This window comes from Anticarsia gemmatalis, chromosome 4, assembly GCF_050436995.1.
Source record: "Anticarsia gemmatalis isolate Benzon Research Colony breed Stoneville strain chromosome 4, ilAntGemm2 primary, whole genome shotgun sequence".
Lineage (NCBI taxonomy): Eukaryota > Metazoa > Arthropoda > Insecta > Lepidoptera > Erebidae > Anticarsia > Anticarsia gemmatalis.
Window position 1 is genome coordinate 8537171 of NC_134748.1, and position 18179 is coordinate 8555349.

The window sequence follows — 18179 nt, forward strand, 5'->3', positions numbered from 1 at the left end:
TATGTCACATAGGTTTGCAGGTCAGGTACGCAGTGTCGGTTATAGATGTGCGCAGCATAATAATGCCCTTCGCCTTGAACCGAACCACGATGTTCAACTGACAACGTTACACGACCACGTGGTGCTTATTTTTCTACTAAAAAAAATAAATTTTTCAGCAGTCCTAACAGAAAAATGTATAATATCCCAAATGTATTTTTATTTTTTATTTCTTGAGGTGTCAAACTGGAGTTTGCAGTACTTATGAGTGAGTAATTGCCTTTGTGAGTGTAGAGTCTTAACTGGAAATAGATACAACAAAAGACACACATTATAATGTATGGCTAGATAAATGCATTCTTATGCAAATATTGCTAGCAGACTGCAAGCTCAGGTAGACATTTTCGTTAAAATCAATATGAATATAATCTTTTGTTTCCAAAATTCTGACAACAATAGAAGTACGGTTGACATGGCAATATTGATTATACATCTTTGTACATGATAGCAACTTTGTACTAATAGGAGGCTGGGCTTGGATGTGCTATATTCGCCTACGTAGTCGAGGATATTGTGTTGTTCTGTGTTCATGTTGGTATGAGATCACAAATAGTTAAATCAGTTAAAAGAAGTTGTTATTAAGCCAGGAGGCTGTTTACTTCTGAAAGACAGCCAGTACACCACAAGTTTCGGACTTATCGCGAGTTCTCGCAACTTAATGACTCAGTTAGGCAGTAATCAGGAGCAGTTTCATTCAAAATAATGTGTAATAGTCGGTATGCGAGTGAAATACAAACCGGAGCGAGGCAGGTATGACGCGGCACGGCGGGCCACCACCACAGGCGCACAGCTGCGGGCCGCGACGCCGCCGCCGATTGGCTGCACGCGGGAACCGGTCGTGCCGCGTCCCGCCGCCCTGCCCCGCGCCGCGCCGCTACAAACAACTTCAAATTCTTATTCATGTTCCTTGCCACGACCGTTGCTGCCGTTGAGAGCGCGCGCACTATGCGCCCGTGTTTCGCGTAATCTTATCGATATGTGTTCGATGTTGAATGTGAATCTAGTGTTTGATGTGTGAATTTAACATTAGATTAAGTGCACAGTGTACCGGACCGGTGGTGCGACGAGACTCTTCGATTGCGCTATGAAAACACACGGACGACCTGGTGTTTTTGTTCTTTTTGTATCGCCGGTGCTCCGTGAGCGGCTTCGACAGAGGGTTACCTTTACCATGTGTATGAGATAATGCAATGCTCCTATTAGTTTGTCGACAAACTAATATGTTAGCTAGTGGATATTACGATAGCGACGCGTTGTGATCAGTGCGGCGCTGTTGGTGAATCATAGTGCGCGGTTCCGACATGAAGGTGACGGTGTGTTTTGGGTCTGTGCGGGTGCTGGTGCCTTGTGGCGCTGGCGACCTGCTGGTCAGGGACCTCGTGCGAGAGGCGACGCACCGCTATAAGAAAGCAACTGGACAGGTCAGTTTGTAATGTTGATTCTTTCTGTGGGTAGTTTACGCGCAGTTTCTATGTTTTTTACTGGTTGTACTAAGTCTGTTTACCTTCTGTGGATTACTCATACATAGTCATAACTAGTTGTGACTTATATAGGTACTGTGTTCTCGATACTTTGTGGCTTGTGGGACTCAGTAGGTTGTCTGAACTATCTGTCATTAAAATAAGATAATATTAATACATGACCCTTAACCACCTTTGAAGGCAGTTCGAATTTTGATAGAATGTCAAACTGTATGTTAGGAATTGTGGTTGACTCAGTGACACTTATTTATTAGATAATACCTACTTACAACTATGAGTGCATGGTATTATTACGAGAATAATAATGACCTATGAACCCAACATAACTTAAATGTTCAATTTAATTTCAGTTACAAATAAAAACTGTTCAGTGATTTTTGTTGATGTCTGTAGCTAACGTATAGTTAGTTGTTAATAGTTATTACTTAACGTAAGAGTTAATTATATTATTCATCCTGTAATTAGCTACATAACTTAACAAGATATAACTACGATAAATGATACAATTTAATATATTTTGTGACATAACACTTAAGTGTTGATTTAATTTGATACCATTGCCAGATAAGTATGAGGCAACAAACCATGGAAAATTATTTCTATGACTTAGTAACGTTACGATCTGGAATTCTGATTGCACATTGCTCAAAATATTAGTAGAGTATCGAAAATTATTTATCAGTTTGACCAACTTATTGAGTACCTACCTACTTAGGTAAGTACTACACTGCAAGGCGATTGCCCTGCCCAGTTCGCTACAAAATAACTATTATACCTGGTATTTCACGATTACGATTATCGATATTCGCTACAAAGCCCGGTCGAGAATGTTGAGATAGGTTGTGTTGTAACCACCTCTTGTTTTTGCACTAATGATCATTTGGTTATGTGGAATGTACGGTGCTGGCTGAGCAACAACCACTTTCGCGACAATGTATCCATACTGAGTGGCTCCAGCATTAGCGGTGACTGAGCCTCGACTTGTCAAACTAGATTCATGGCGAGGCGCTCGAATTTCATCACAACTTAGACGGCATTCGACAACTCATTATTCTACTATGGACAGACCTTCACACCTATAAATACATGTAAATCTTGTCGCTCCACATCTACAATTACGAAATTTATTTGAAATTACGATAGCCAATAAGTAATTGAGCTCAGGAAGTTACTCAAAGCAATGGAAAACTTAATAGGTAGCAACATTGAAAGGTTGTAACGTTAGAGAAGTAATCTCTTATGTTTCTTTACATGTAATTTGCATTTAGACATTCACCTGTACACCTGCATCACTGCCTACATGCGTTCCTAAGTTCGCTGTTCGTAGGAAGTGGCCGACCTTGTCAGCAACCGTCATACATTCTTAATGTCTGCTAAATTAAGTATGAAACCACGTGAAACTGTTCTAGGTGCAATTAGATATCAAGTTTCCGTTTCTGAATTAATGCGAAAATAAAGTAAAACTTCCTGATTTGGCCACATCCCGGTCTAACGTTATTGGTTAATTCTTAGTTAACTAAAGTCCGGACGGATTGTTTGTATTCATTGGTAATTTCAGTTTTCGTAATAGGCTCGCAACACGCTATGTTGTTTGTGTAAATGCTCATATTGCTCATAACTGTGTTGTCTGTCGAAGTACTTAAGTCAAGTATGCGTTGCATCCGTCCCTCATGCAGTATGGATTAAGACCGATTGCAGCAATTACACTTGTAATCAAATACATTGTACCTACGCACATTTACTCGCCTGTAGCGACCGACTAAGTTCTGGCAAATACTTGCATTTCTGCATGATTGGTTGTCGACTGTTACGCAACTGAAAAGGTCGCGAACGTACTTAACGACCGGTAAACTCTACTTTGCTGCTCCACTGAAGAAACGATATGGTATCGAGACACGCGCTAGAAAATACCAAAACGGAATGTTCGTACAACTTGTACCGTTTCTTTTTATAGATTCTAGATTCCATCCTACGTAATCCTTGTAGAGCGATAAAAGGCCATCCATTCTATGTTTGTGTTCAATGATACAATTTAGAATCGTTTTGAATTCTTACTTATCCTTGAAGACCAATTATGATGAAAATAATCTGTATATTGTTGCTGCAAATATTATCCGCTAATTGGGATGTCTTGGAAATTAATGCTAGTAACACATTTTAATATACAAACTATTGAGCAGTAAGGAACAAAGTCGGTGTCAATAACCTTGTTTATTAGTTGACCTTAAACGCACGTTTGCGCTTACATTATGTAACAAAATAAAAGATTGAAAATGTTGTTACTGCAACACTATTGTCGCGTCACGTACGTTTATTTTACCTTGAAATATGTTAAAAATTTCAGTTTGTTAAAACAGTCAAAACTCTCGAAATAACACGATGGGGAAACAATGGACCGTTGTGGCGTCGGGCCCAGATCGCCAGGTATGCGAGAGGAACGGGCGCCTTGAAAACTCGAAACACCTATTGTACCGTGCTGTATGGTGTGTGGTGTGGCACCGCGCTCTCCACGGATCTCGTCCAACGACCGGTTCTCAGAAAAATGACGAGACATTCTTTTGAGATACAACCGTCCTATAAACTAATTCATGGTTTCTATCCGACGGATACTTACCGAAGTTATTGTGCTCATGCAGTTTAATAGTTCTTAGATAGATACATAGCCAGATAAGTGTTATTGGAACGCAGAGTTGGTGGTCGTCCGCGACATGTCGTAAATCGTTTAGAATAACAATGGACACTATTGTTCGATTCCCAAAAATGGCTATACCTCAACTCGAAGTGTTTTGTTTAAGTCATCGGCTATAAAACTTTTTATGGAGGAGTCAGGATAAAGTTTTATCCTCACTTGAGTGGTTCTATCCCGTTTCTTACACGAGTGGAATAACAACAAGTTTAATACATACAAATAATTATGCAGCCGCTGTACACTATCGTGGAAAAAATAACAAAAGCAGCTTCTCATAGCCATATGTCGGGATTCTCGTCAAGTGTTTAGTGCTAAGGTTTTCTGTCCGAAGTAAGGCAGTTTTTTCTCATTCGGACTAATGGTCTGCACATGTTGCGTGATAGATATCTAGTGCACAGCTTCTTGTGGAGTGTTAACACATTGCAAATTTTCACACACATTAGTCTCTGGTTTTGAACAAAAAGTCTTATTCATACAAAATGCCATGGAGCCATGATACAGATATCAAAACAAAATTAATTAAAAACATTTAAAATAATTAAACGTACGAGTAGCAAAGTTAGATAACAGAAAGGTGGAGGTCGATGTATTAATTCCAGTACTTTACGAGTTACTTCATTACTTGTAATCTTATCATAAGCGGCTAACGTAATTGGGTAAGTAGGCCGTTAAATTAAGTTAAACAAATAAAGACTGCGTTGTTTCTGAAATTTTTATTTGGCGAAATAAACAACCGAGTGGTTGCGTTCTTTAGAATATTTTAAGACATTATGCGTCAGTCAATACGCATAATACCTACTAGGCTAGAAAAGTTGGTTATAATTATAATGTATGGTATTAGAAGTGGGGCGTTGGATACTTTCTCTCACGCATTCGTATAAGGAAATTTGATGATGGAGCGCATCAATTCACATTTAACTGACGATCAGACGATCATCAGGCGATCAACGGCCATTGTTTTTCCAAGCGGGTGGCTTGCCGGCCACCTCTCGACCTCGTTGCCCGGAGCACTAACGGATGCAAAGCCGTTTATGATAGCTTGACACAAAACCCTTAGGAGCTACCACATTATATCACCATGTTTGGTCATGCTTGTAAACCTATTGCAATTAGCCTTATTTAAATACGCGACATAAATGCCTGATTGCTGATCATTATGATCAAGAATCCAAGATCATTTAACATTATAAACTAGTAAACTGCTAATAGGTACATACATCGTGATGGAATTTATGTGTAAGGACAAAAATAAGTATTTGAGGAAGTTATTATTGCTCAGCTTGTAGTTTGTTCATCCTACTTTGGTTATTGCGAGGACGTGTGGTAATTAAGCTGTTTGATTTTTTCGTAATACCAACTTAATTTTAGATTTTTACTTGGTGAATATCACTAGTACCTAATCAGAATTACTAAGTTTCACAGGCAACTTTGAATCTGACGAACAACTCTAATGTCAAACATGACTGTGACGCTTCTCAGAATCAACAATAACTTGATTTCGGTTGACGAAAGTAGCAAAGTAGAGCTCAAATTTGTCCAAGATCGTAATATTATATTATTAAAGCTAGCTTGGTGCGTGGGCGCTGGTTCAATCACGCAGGCGCAGTGTGGCTGACTCACGCGCACGTGCACCTCGCCATGTCATGTCCCATGTCCAATTATGCGACAAATATCTACTTAGCATTACCTCCGAGTAGCTTCAAGCATTCCTGACGCTATGTAACTTGATCTTTGTTAGAACTACACCAACCGTCCGCGTATCGTGTTTGACTATTAACAGATATATTTCTTAGAACTCTGGAGATAAAATTAGATCATAAAAATATGAGGGCAACAAGGGAGGTCCTTTTCGAAAACATTAACGTTGCAAATTCAAACGAGAGAATAATATAACCTTGTAAAAACATTGACTAGCAAATTTTATTTAAACTCGTGAAACTGTCGATCACAATAGTCTGGATTGCAGAAAACAACGATTAGAGGATCACGGACCTTTCTTCCTTTAGATTCACGTAACTTGTCTCATAGAAAAAGTAGCAGGAAATCTTGGCTTGTCAATATCTGTAAGATTATCCTTGTCCCATGTGGTTCTCTTCTTTGGAGGCGTTTTAACCTTCAGTTGACATCAGAGTCGACAGTTTCACACAGTCTGTACTACAAACATTACTAATTGGTAAACTCCAGTGCCATATGTGGCAAGTTCAAGAGTATTGCATGATTGTCAGTCACGGTGCCATCAAACTAATGAACAATTGGTTTTACGACACTGTATGTGCGTGATTAGTACGCCTAGCGTGACTCACGTTGACGCACTTTGTTCTTAGCTGGTCGCTACTCACTTGTTTAGTTGTATTAATCCTTTGCGTACTTGGAATATTCATCACTGCTCAATTAAAGTGCGATGTTTTGTTCCGATGTGGTTTGACTTTAAACAATACGTAGGTAGTTTAGTACTGGGGTTTCGAAGCAGTGTTCATCCTTTGGTAGTGACACAATTTTTAATTATGAATAGTTTGTCCTATTTAAGTTTCCTTAGCAGTTTTCCTTTATTCATTTTGTTATTCCAAAGTCAAACCTAAAATCTTACCGTTACAAAAAACTTGGATTAAACGAAATGAAACTGGGATTAAATGCCGCCAAATCTTGGCTAAATAGTCATTATTCGACAAGGTTATTGAAATACTTGAAGAATTGTGATATTACTCTACTAATTCTGTCTAATTGTATTACAATGGCATAGACTCGCCATGAACTAGCCCTAAATAGAACAAGTGCCTAATAAAGGTTTCATTGAAGCCGAGACGAACAGAGCGAAGTATTAATAACATAATATATCGCTCTACACTTGAAGATGCACCGGCACGAAAGCAATATAGATAGCAACCAACTACTCATGTCTGGAACACCAAATATGGACAATCGTATTTATACCCAAGCCTTGATCCTTCGGCTTACACTGCTGAAAATAACTTTGAAATACGTACAAGGATTTACGAGAGTTCTAAGTTCGGACTTGAGAGACTTTCAATAAGATCGGGAACTTTAACGTTGCATCTTCTGAGTATAGATTTATGTGAAGAATCTAATACAGTGGAGACTTGCGTCGGTAGTTCTTATCTCAAATCTTATCTGTAGTTTATGATTTATTGCATCGTTCTTATGCACGTGTGTACCTGTCTTACGTAATCCATACGTTTATGCATGGGTTTCTACCTCGTCTTTTTTCCTGTCCTCAGGTAAGGATACGAATGGCTGGATGACAACGCATATTAATGGATCTTTTAAAAAATAAAAAAATAAATAATAAATTTAACCCATTACTGTCCCACTGCTGGGCAAGGGTCTCCTTCCGTAATGAGGGAGGGATTAGGCCTTAAGTCCACCACGTTCAATTTTTAGGCATGCAAGGTTTCCTCACGATGTTTTTCCTTCACCGTTGGAGCATGTGATAATTATTTCTAATACACACATAACTTCGAAAAGTCATTGGTGTGTTGCCTCGGTTTCGAACCTGCGACCACTGGCGTGGGAGGTGTCAACTTATACCACTCGGCTATCACTGCTCTGCTATGGATCTTTTATTGAAAAATTATTAGGTCGGGAAAAAGTCTTTTCGCATTATAGTATGTATGAACTTGTAATAAAATCTTTTCTCTACACAAAAAAGCTCGATATTTGGGTACCTCACGAGCTCACTGAAAGAAATGATGAACCGTGTACTCATTTGTGATTCTTAAAGCCAAAGAGATTTTATTACAAGTTCATACATACTATAATGCGAAAAGACTTTTCCCCGACCTAATATGTGCAATTTCACCTTTATTATCTACTGTACACTTGCTGCACTACTTTAGTAAGTGTAAAGGGTAATAGCGTGTATTGTCTGACAGGTTATCAGCATTAACCTGTGCACGGACCACGCACGGACCATGATTATAGCATGGGAAAGGTTCCTGTCAGCATTGGCGCGTGACGAACGGGACGTATAATGGGAAAGTCAATCCCTACAAGCTACCAGTTCACTATCATTACACTAAATTACCTTTTTACCAGCTCGTTGTTACAATAAACCGCATTTCAGAATTGCCTCATACCATTAATGTTCAAAAAACCAGACAGATGAACAACGTAGTCTTAATGGGCGTAAATACTTTTGGTTTCGACAACTCAGTGAATTAGATGTATCTCGGTATCACATTATGGCCGTGGTAAATGATCTTTATCTCGATGATATAACAATGGGTAAAACATACATTTTTTGAGTCAAAGTTCACGATTGCTATTTGAGTTTAAGCAGAAAAAGTTAACTAGGTATTTTGCTTCTACTTCAATTTTGCAATTTCAAGGACAGTTTACTTTAATTTTGTTATGTATAATGTTGGTCTTTACTATTATAATGCACCAAAACCGTTTGTTGTAACATGTCTGTGCTTTTAAGGTAATAAATAGGGCTACGTCATAAGACATTCTTAGGTCCATACATAGTGCTATAGACAGGTGCTAGCTCATCGTTGGATCGTGTCAGCGACTTATACAAGAAAAAAAATGTGGTCATGAATAAATAAGTTCCATCAACATAATCTTGGTAGTTTTGAAATATTGCCTTGTATTTAAATGTTAAATGTCTATCGCGTCGATGAGAAAATACCATGTCTCAACCACAACCTCAGAATAAATACTCCAGAAAAACGATGGTTCATATTTCTGGCTCCCGTACAGAAACAGGTTTCCATTACTCGAGCGTACAGTGAAACGTAAACCTGCATATAACTAGTACGAGTATCTTGAAATGTTAAGTCAAATGTCGAGTCCCACCCGCCGTTTACCTGGACACGTTACAGCTGACTTTTGTGAGGGAGCCTCTGTATTATAAACATTCTTACGCTCTCCTTACTCTATAAATAGACCGTATATTTATCTACCTGTTTGTTTCCACTCAGGTAGTGTAATAAACTTGCCGCCCTTCCGATCATTAACGGCCCTTTTACTTCTCTTTTTTGGGTTTGGTGGATTAGGACAAAAACCATGGTTTTTTGTCGCTACTTCTATCTGATGCTGAGATTAGAATGGATGGCATGCTAGAGTATCGTGATGGATAATTCGATTAAATTACTAGTCATTAGTGCTTGAGTCCACAGCACAACGTCACGATTTGTCGGACACGACTCTTGAACGTGAATCTCTAATGTCCAAAGAAACAGTGGAACTGCGAATGTATTAAAATCTAATATAAATCGTGGCTCCTCGTGCTATTGAACTGTACATTAAAGTGATAGTAGAATTTCTCATGTGAGTATAAGTGACGATGGTTTGTATAATTGTTATAGAACATTGACCAAACATGTCATCTCGTACCTTACTTTATGCATTTACAGACTTCAGAATAAAAAGCTATACTTTGGCAAAGGTACTTTAAAAATAATATCCCAAACAATGTTTGCTCCAAGATTTATTTCGAAGTTCAACATCCTTTCACAAAGTTTGCAAATTGCAAGTTTATCTTAGTTTAGCCAGGTATCATATAACCACCATGGGTTTCCCACAGGTGTCGCTTGTGGTGTCGTATGTTACCGCATCCTCTGTTCAACGACTATCGTGACAAGTCCGCAATACCCCCGGGGGATAATTACGCACTGTTATGTAATTATGCTACTGAGACTACATAAGATGGATATTAGCTTGATGTATTACGGTTATTTTAAAGAAACATCTTTCAAACTGTTTATAAATAAGTATATTTACATCATTTTTATATAAATGGCATTTTTTATACATGCTTGCTTTTTTCAAACGGTCTAAGACCAAATAACACTACTTTATCACACTACGATACATACGAAACTTTTTACTTTATTGACATCTATGCACAATATTTCTGTTAAAGTAATCCATTTTAATATCTCCAATTACCTGAAATCGAAACTCGATATCGTGGTTCTAATAATATTTTTTTTACTATTTAAAGATCTACTAATCTATAAGCGTAAAATTACTACAAAGAAATTCTATGAAAAAAATCGGTAAGCAGATTATATTTGAGTGTTAATGGATACTTTATAAGGATTACAAGTCGTACAGCATTCTGTGGTGAATGTCTTTCGCTAGACACTTTTTATTCGGCGTGGTAATTATTTGTGGGGAGGGGACCGGCTGTGGAATGTTACCTGCCGTCCTATTTCGATTTATAGGGCGATACTATTGCCCTTACACTCTATCGTGATACAGGGATATTTTCGATGTAACTTTTAAAGCTTTTTCTGCGGCCTGTCTCTAGGTATGCTTAGATCTTTAAGACTACGCAACAGATTTCGATGCGGTTTCTTTAAATCGATCTAGTGATTTAAGAAGGTTTATGTTCAAAAATAGTTAAAGGGTTTTTATAAAAAAAAGGTTTAAAAAGTTATTTGCTAGACCGGGGTGGGTCGCTTGTAGGTTATATGCGCGAGTCATTGTATTTTTACATCACACTTATGCTGTTTTATCGATAAGCCATATTTTGTTGCATTAGGATTGAAGTGTTACCGTGTTGGCGAATTAAATAGGCATAACTTGTACATAAAAACAATATTTGTCGAACATGACTGGTTATTAATTTTAACTGTAGAGGCCATAGCCTACCAATACGTTAAGAAAAATAAAACTAAATAAATCCAGTAGGTGTGTCTAGCGTCTGTACTATAAATAAATTAAAATTGTAGAGCGGAAATAAATTAGCCATCGAGACTCGCAACTGCAAGTCACTGTTACACTATTATTGTCCTGAAGTCTATGAACATAGAAATAGAATAATTAATCAAGTGTTTATAAATAAAATAACAACCTACTACCTAGACATGTATTCATTTATACGCTTGACACCTATTCCAGGCACAAAGGATACGGGAATTTACCATTCTTCATTACTTGCCCGTATACGATAACACACTGAAGTAAAGTAAAATAAGAATAAACTAAATAAACAGGTTACGAAACGTACAATTTTCACGTGTGATCGCGTTATTAGGTTACATTTTTCTTAGTCATAGAAACGCTGAGACAATTACTCTTTGAAAATATTATTTACAATGATTAGAAACGTGCGAAACGCTTTGATATCCAATTTGAAGCAATTTGCAGGAGGATATGGTTTTTTCAATGAAACATCAATCAGTATTTGATCAAACGATGATGACGTGCGTGGGCGTGGCTCGAATACCTGAGCTCGCGAATCCTACACTATGCAATGCGCGTGGGCAACTCACCGTCACAAATTATCAACTACATTTCGCCATAAGGCCCACATTTTGCACTATTACGATAATTGCTTTAAAAATATTTACAGTTCGAAGCACCTACAATTTTACGAGTAAATATTTATGGTATTCTTACTTACATTAAATGCGTCAGTTTCCTTCCCTGTTATGATGTAAGCAGTAGTTAAGTGCGTTGATTCATAGTTTATAAACCGTTTGACGTTTATAGTGGGTAAAGTTATGGTTTCATTCAGTTGCTTTTAATTTTAACAATAACACCCCTTCATGTTTCATAAAAAACAGCCAAGATTACGTCTGAAAGTTTCCTAAAACGACTAAAACCAAACGAGCAAACGGGTTTAATGTATATCCTCGTATATAGGTGAACGTTGTATTATTTGTTTATTGCAAAACTGATTATTTATCGCCGCTAAAGCAGAATATCCAGTTTGAACGGATGTAGTTGTCAATGGAATTATTTTTAACAACTGACGCTTTACGAAGTGGCTTCTGTGTAATTTAGATAATTATGTTTTGTTTAACACTAAACTGTGGTTTATTTTTAAATTGCGCTTGCTTTATTTTGTCTAAATAATGTCACGGGCTGCAGCCAGCATCATAGTCATTGACTTAAAACAGTACGTTATAAATCCGCAATTTATTTAGCCGAGAATAACTGTAGACAGTGTGTGCACGCTTTGTTTAACGGCTCACAATAATATGAAATTCGCTCCACGTTATATTTGTGGAACAAAAGCGCAGGTAGTTGGAACAATGTGAAAACTGTGTGTGAAGTGTTCGCTGGCCCATTGTCCTGCGACCTACGCACTGTTGTAGGCTGGCATAAGCCCGCCACCGGTCGCCGCTCGTCGGTCGTGCCAGCCTAGTTCCGCAAGCCTACAGCCAACCGCAGTGATCGTCATCTAAATTGTTTCATTGTAATCTGTAATGCGACACTACTCGTCAGATTGTCAAAGCGGCGTGTGCGTGTGAAATTTAAGCGGTTATGTACACTCTTGTTACAAGATGTTATTTAATTCAATTTAATTGTGTACTATGAACTGTTTTGACCGACTTACTGATTTGAGATAATGTTTAATTAGTTACTTGTTATGTCATCATAAATAACCAGATTTAGAGTACAGCTATCCCCGAAAAACTTCTAATCTTATAGTTAGAAAGAAACTATGAATGTGATGATTGAGATTTTAAAAAGCATGGTGTTTTTTTCTGGAACTAATTTATTATTTCTCTTGCTTCTCGTAAGGGCATTGTTAAGACTTTTATCTTATGTAAACATGTAGTAAACGCATTGTTTGGTGTTCTCTCACTTTATTGATAAGAATCAGATGATGACTTACACATTAAATATTAAAGAGTAACGTTTAACGTAACGTTTCTTTTGAACCAGCTGAAAGTTCAGAGATTATGAACTATATAATTTAGATTAAATTTTACAAAACAGGTACAATCACGGAATTTATTTTATGAATAGAAAATGAAAAATTGTTAATTTATGTTAAAAATTACCTCTAGACTTCTTGAATATCGGCAAATACGACCCAAATAATAAATCATCCTACAGTATTTACGAGCATAAAGCCAAAGTCAACAGCGCTAACACTATTCAATATGGTTTCTGATAAAAGGTGTTAATCCTACTGACCCCTCTTCCTAGGCTAGATCGATAACAGTAGATATCCAATATCCATAAAGCAACGTATCTATTTTAACAGGTCTGGTATTATATCCCCTACTCAGTACCTCGATTATCTATCGCTGTCGACTACCGACAACCGGCGAGCTATCGAAATTTTCAGATTAGGAGACCCGTCAGAGGCGCTGTACCTCGATTCTCTATCACTATCGACTACTGACAACCGGCTAGCTATCGAAATTTTGACATTTAGAATGTACTGCCAAAATATTTCCTACAACACCAGTCAGAGGTGCTGATCAGATTTGCATACAAAATTTCTCGATGACAGGTCGGTTGTCGGTAGTCGATGGTAGTAGAGAATCCAGCTACAGTACCGCGATTCTGTACAACTATCGAGTATCGACTACCGACTCGCTATCGAAAAATTTTGTATGAAAAATTGATCAGCGCCCCTAGCGGATTTTCGCAACTACTATGTTCTTCAATGGCGCCATTTTCCACCAAACATTAAAATAAAATAAAACTAAATAAATATTTTTTTTTGCTGGAGCGTACTTATAGGCAATTCGAAATTCGAATTTCGAAATAAAATATTCTTTCCATTTTTAATTTTAATAAATTATTTAAATATTCTATATTAGATAATTTTAGGAAGACGAGGCTGAAAAGGTATTGTCTCCTTTGCCTGCTTCAACGTAGAAAAAAAAAGACTCTGATTCTTTTTTTGTGTTGATAATGTTTCGTTGAACAACATTAATTATGATATTTTTATATTATTGATTTAATTTTACTAATACCGTTTAAAGTAGACTATAATTATTATTTATGAGAATAATACCTTTCATGATTATTTTTTATCCACTATATTATAATATATTTAAAATTAGTTTATACGCTATTATTACCAATAAAATTTTATTTAAAGAACAAATTTTCAGAAAGAAACTTTTTCTCACTTTAAATGTCAAGTTTTCGATACTCGATAGCTCGCCATTCTCTGCCGGATTGCTGCCGGTATCCTAACGAGTAGCTCCATAGGAATGTAAATCGAGGTACACCGTACAGTACCTCGACTCTCTACCACTATCACTATAATAAATTACCAAAGGATATTATAAATCTACCAAGCAAAGTATTTAAGGCTCGGCTCTGGTCGTGGCTTGTAACCAAAGCTTTTTACTCTGTTAATGATTACTTACAAGAAAAAAATATTATTAATTGTTTACCTGCTGTTTCAATGTAAGTTGTTATAATTCTGTAACTGATATAAATTTACTATTATTGTTATTTTTTATTTTATTAATATGTGTGTAATTATAATAGAAAATAAGAGTAAGACAGTACTGTATTAAATTATACTACTTGTTATATTAAGTCTCTGTTTAACTAAAGTTTTGCATGCTGTCTACAGCCAAACATATGAGACTATTCATTGTAACACCTTTTGTACTATGTTTGATGCAAATAAAGAAAGATTAAGAAAGATTAAGATTATCGACTACCGACAACCGGCTAGCTATCGAAATTTTGACATTTAGAATGTACTGCCAAAATGTTTCCTACGACACCCGTCAGAGGCGCTGATCAGATTTTCATACAAAATTTCTCGATGACAGTTCGGTTGTCGGTAGTCGATAGTAGTAGAGAATCGAGGCACAGATTTTCATACAAAATTTCTCGATGACAGGTCGGTTGTCGGTAGTCGATAGTAATAGAGAATTGAGCTGCAAATTTTCATACAAAATTTCTCGATGACAGGTCGGTTGTTCGTAGTCGATAGTAGTAGAGAATCGACCTACAGTAGATATACAATACCCATAAAGCAAACGTATCTATTTTAACAGGTCTGGTATTAGATCCCCTACTCAGGTTACCTATTGATTCGTCGTTATCGTAACAGTGTTGTGCCCCACTTCGTATGTCCGATAACGAAAATTCGGAATTTCGACCTAAAAATAGCAGAGGTGTGTTGGAAGTTTAATGCGTTTTTTGAACTTTTGTTTCACGTAGGTTTATTGATAACGAAATAAATTAGAATTCAAACGTAAGAGTGCAAAAACAACTTTATTGGTGATCAGAATTTTTGGTCGCGGTCTTTTTAAGGCCGGTTTTTCCAATAATTAAAGTTATGCAAGGAATGACGTTAAAGTTTTTGACAAAAATGTATCTGGATTATGGGAAAATCGGTCGGATCTTGAAAAATAAATACTATAGTTAGTTGCGCATTTGTATAATAGAGCTATGACAAAACTTGTTCTATGAGAACTACTTTGGCCATAAGGAACTGGCATTTAGTTTTAATGGCTAGCCAATTCCCTTGGTGACCTTACAATCTATGTAAATTGACTAGCAGGACAGTTGTCAGTAGATATGGCCAGCTCTCCGTGGAGTATCGTAAAGATCGCGGCATTTAATAGCAACGATCGTTGAAGATCGTAGGACGGTGTATACTGTGGTGGTCAAACGAATATAATTCACGTTAACGAGAGGGTTTCCCACGGGCCTTGTATCAAAACGTAAGCGTCCGGCGTCTCAAAGACGTCTTACATATAATTTATGCATTAAGGTCAAATATTGACACTTGAGAAAGTCAATGTTAATTGAATTAACCACTGGCGCCATAAATATTGTCGAAGAATTTAACCAACTCCAACAATCTAAGATATTTTTATTCTTAGCTTTTTTCAAGGGATAATTTCGTACACTTTAAAGGTACTCATCACAGGTCTATGATCATTTTTCAAATGAGGGTAGAGCTAAAACAATGGGTCATTGTAACGTGTAGATATTTGATATTGTTCTGGTGTTGAAATGACTCCAATTCGCACGCCAGATGACCAGTAATTTGATAACAATGATAAAATATTTTGATAACGAACAGCTGAATATTTTAAATTGCCGATTGAAGTTGAATACATTAAATTTTAAGGTATTACTGTCTGACTACTAGACATCGGTCTTCTTCCAAATTAAGGGAGGGGTCATATTTTGAGTGCAACTCACTGTCTATGTGCTAAATGGGAATCTTGCATCCCTTTAAGAACTGTTTAAAAAACTCTCAGGCAGCAAGTTTTTGTTACGGAGTTTTACTACTTAGATAAGGTGTTTATAAAACATGCATATAGTATTAATTTAACTTATTCGGCAGGCGATAACTATGTAAAATTATTTCGTTGGTTTAGAGATTGCAACATAGAGTTAAGGTGTGGTCTGCAACATGTCGATGTTGTTTTATTTCTAAACACTTAATTCTGTGACATTTAGTTTCTCCATTTTATGTCCACTGAAAGTTTCTTTTAACATCAAAAGGGCTCGATAAACATAGATATTTGTGGCCGGCATTAGAAGTTAATCTTGAGGTGTCTTGTTCCTGAAATAGGTCGAAATGCCCATTTTCGTTAGAAAACTCTGCGTTTGATATCAGACCAATCGCTATAACTCATTATCAAAATAACTTACGATGGAAAATGTTATCTGAATAAGTTTGTATGTGCTAAGACCATGCTACGCTAATGTTGATAAATATAAACGTCAATACCACAACAGAAGCAATCTACCGGAGTACGGTACCGTGCGTACCACAGACCTAAATATCTGCCATTCTCATGGTAAGCCATCACTCTCGATTTCTCTCCCACGATTGGTCACCCTCTGCTGGTCACCCCGCATAAAGTATTCACGTGAAAATGTTATACAAGACTGCTGTAGTACTCGCTACGGACGTTTACACACTGTCTGACTCTAGACGGTTTCCGCTCGGATACTTTACAAGGAAAGTGATATTTTAATGTATTGATGGCGATATTCAAAGTAGAGAATTGCTAGATGACTAACTGAACCAACAAGTAACCAACTGAAGATCGTGAAGTTTCGGGTTCGATACCCGTGTCAAGCAAAGTTTTATTTCTCTTTTCTAATTTGTGTCAATAGTAGTCCGAAGAATAGTAACGTGTCCGGTAAATGATAACAGACTCGCCCCCTTTTACATGGGACTAACATTGTTAATGGCGAAACGTGGTTGCATTTCATGCACCTTTGGGTACCACAGGCGTGATATTAATTATTTATGTACAACTGCTAGATACACTTTAGTCTTTACACAACGGTATAATATCTAAATTTAGTACAACCTAGGTTTCAATACACAGTTTGGTCAAAATTTTCATTCTGTTTTGTTCGGTCCGTCTGACCCCTCTCTGTGTAAAGTACGACCTATGTATGTCCCTTTTGTACTCCCAACATGTGCAGTCTGCACCCTAAAGTCGTTATAAATCCGATATGGCCGCGGGCGGTGTTTTTCTGTTTATTGCAGTATTGTAAATTCGTTTCAACAAACGGTACTTATCTTTCAATAAATTGATATTAATAATTAGATTGGAGATTGCTAAAAATAGTCTTGTTATTAAATATCTTATTTTATACTTGTTTGTTATTCAATAACTTATTTTATTATACTGCATTGTAGGCACAAAAAAGAACAGTGTCAATGAGTTTATTACTCAATGTAATGAGTAATTTGTTTGTAAAAGTGTTCTGTAATCAAGTAAGTTATTCAGCAAACATTATTTTGCAAATATGAAAATGTATAATCTTGAGCTGTTGGTTTAATTCTTGAAGCATTTTGCTTGCTTTTTAGACTTTAACGTATTGTGTAAAAAACGTAACTTTTCGCGTTTTCTGTTCTTAAAGAATATACCTACATAACTTTTTCATTGAGAAATAGTGAAAAGTAATACAAGTCTAAGTATACTTTTACGCTTGAAGGTCACGTTTTTCGCGGACGCGGTCCGGTCATCGACCCCCGGCGTAATGATGTGATTGATATGCATGAACCGACTGACTAGAACCTGCGAATACCTGACACTATGGACTTATGTAACTATGTCCCTTAGAGCGAATGTGAAACAAAGTATCTTTGTTTTTTACACATTTAGTCACGTATAAAACAGTACGTAGGTACCTGCAATGTGATAGAAAGTTTCAATTATCTGTTATGTAAGTAAAACAGTCTAATCAAAGTTCCGTACATGTATGGACTTGCTGACGATAATTTTATTGATGCAAATATTTTGGCCCAG

General features: G+C 36.9%; 1 protein-coding gene across 1 annotated transcript in view; it reads left to right on the forward strand.

Moving 5' to 3' along the window:
* The first annotated feature begins 860 nt into the window (after window positions 1-860).
* Window positions 861-18179, forward strand: part of LOC142972448 (uncharacterized) — a 54354-nt gene continuing 37035 nt past the window's right edge. Inside the window, exon 1 of the mRNA XM_076113574.1 lies at window positions 861-1460. Coding sequence (XP_075969689.1) covers window positions 1341-1460 — 120 coding nt within the window. The 5' untranslated portion in view covers window positions 861-1340. The remainder of the gene's footprint in view (window positions 1461-18179) is intronic.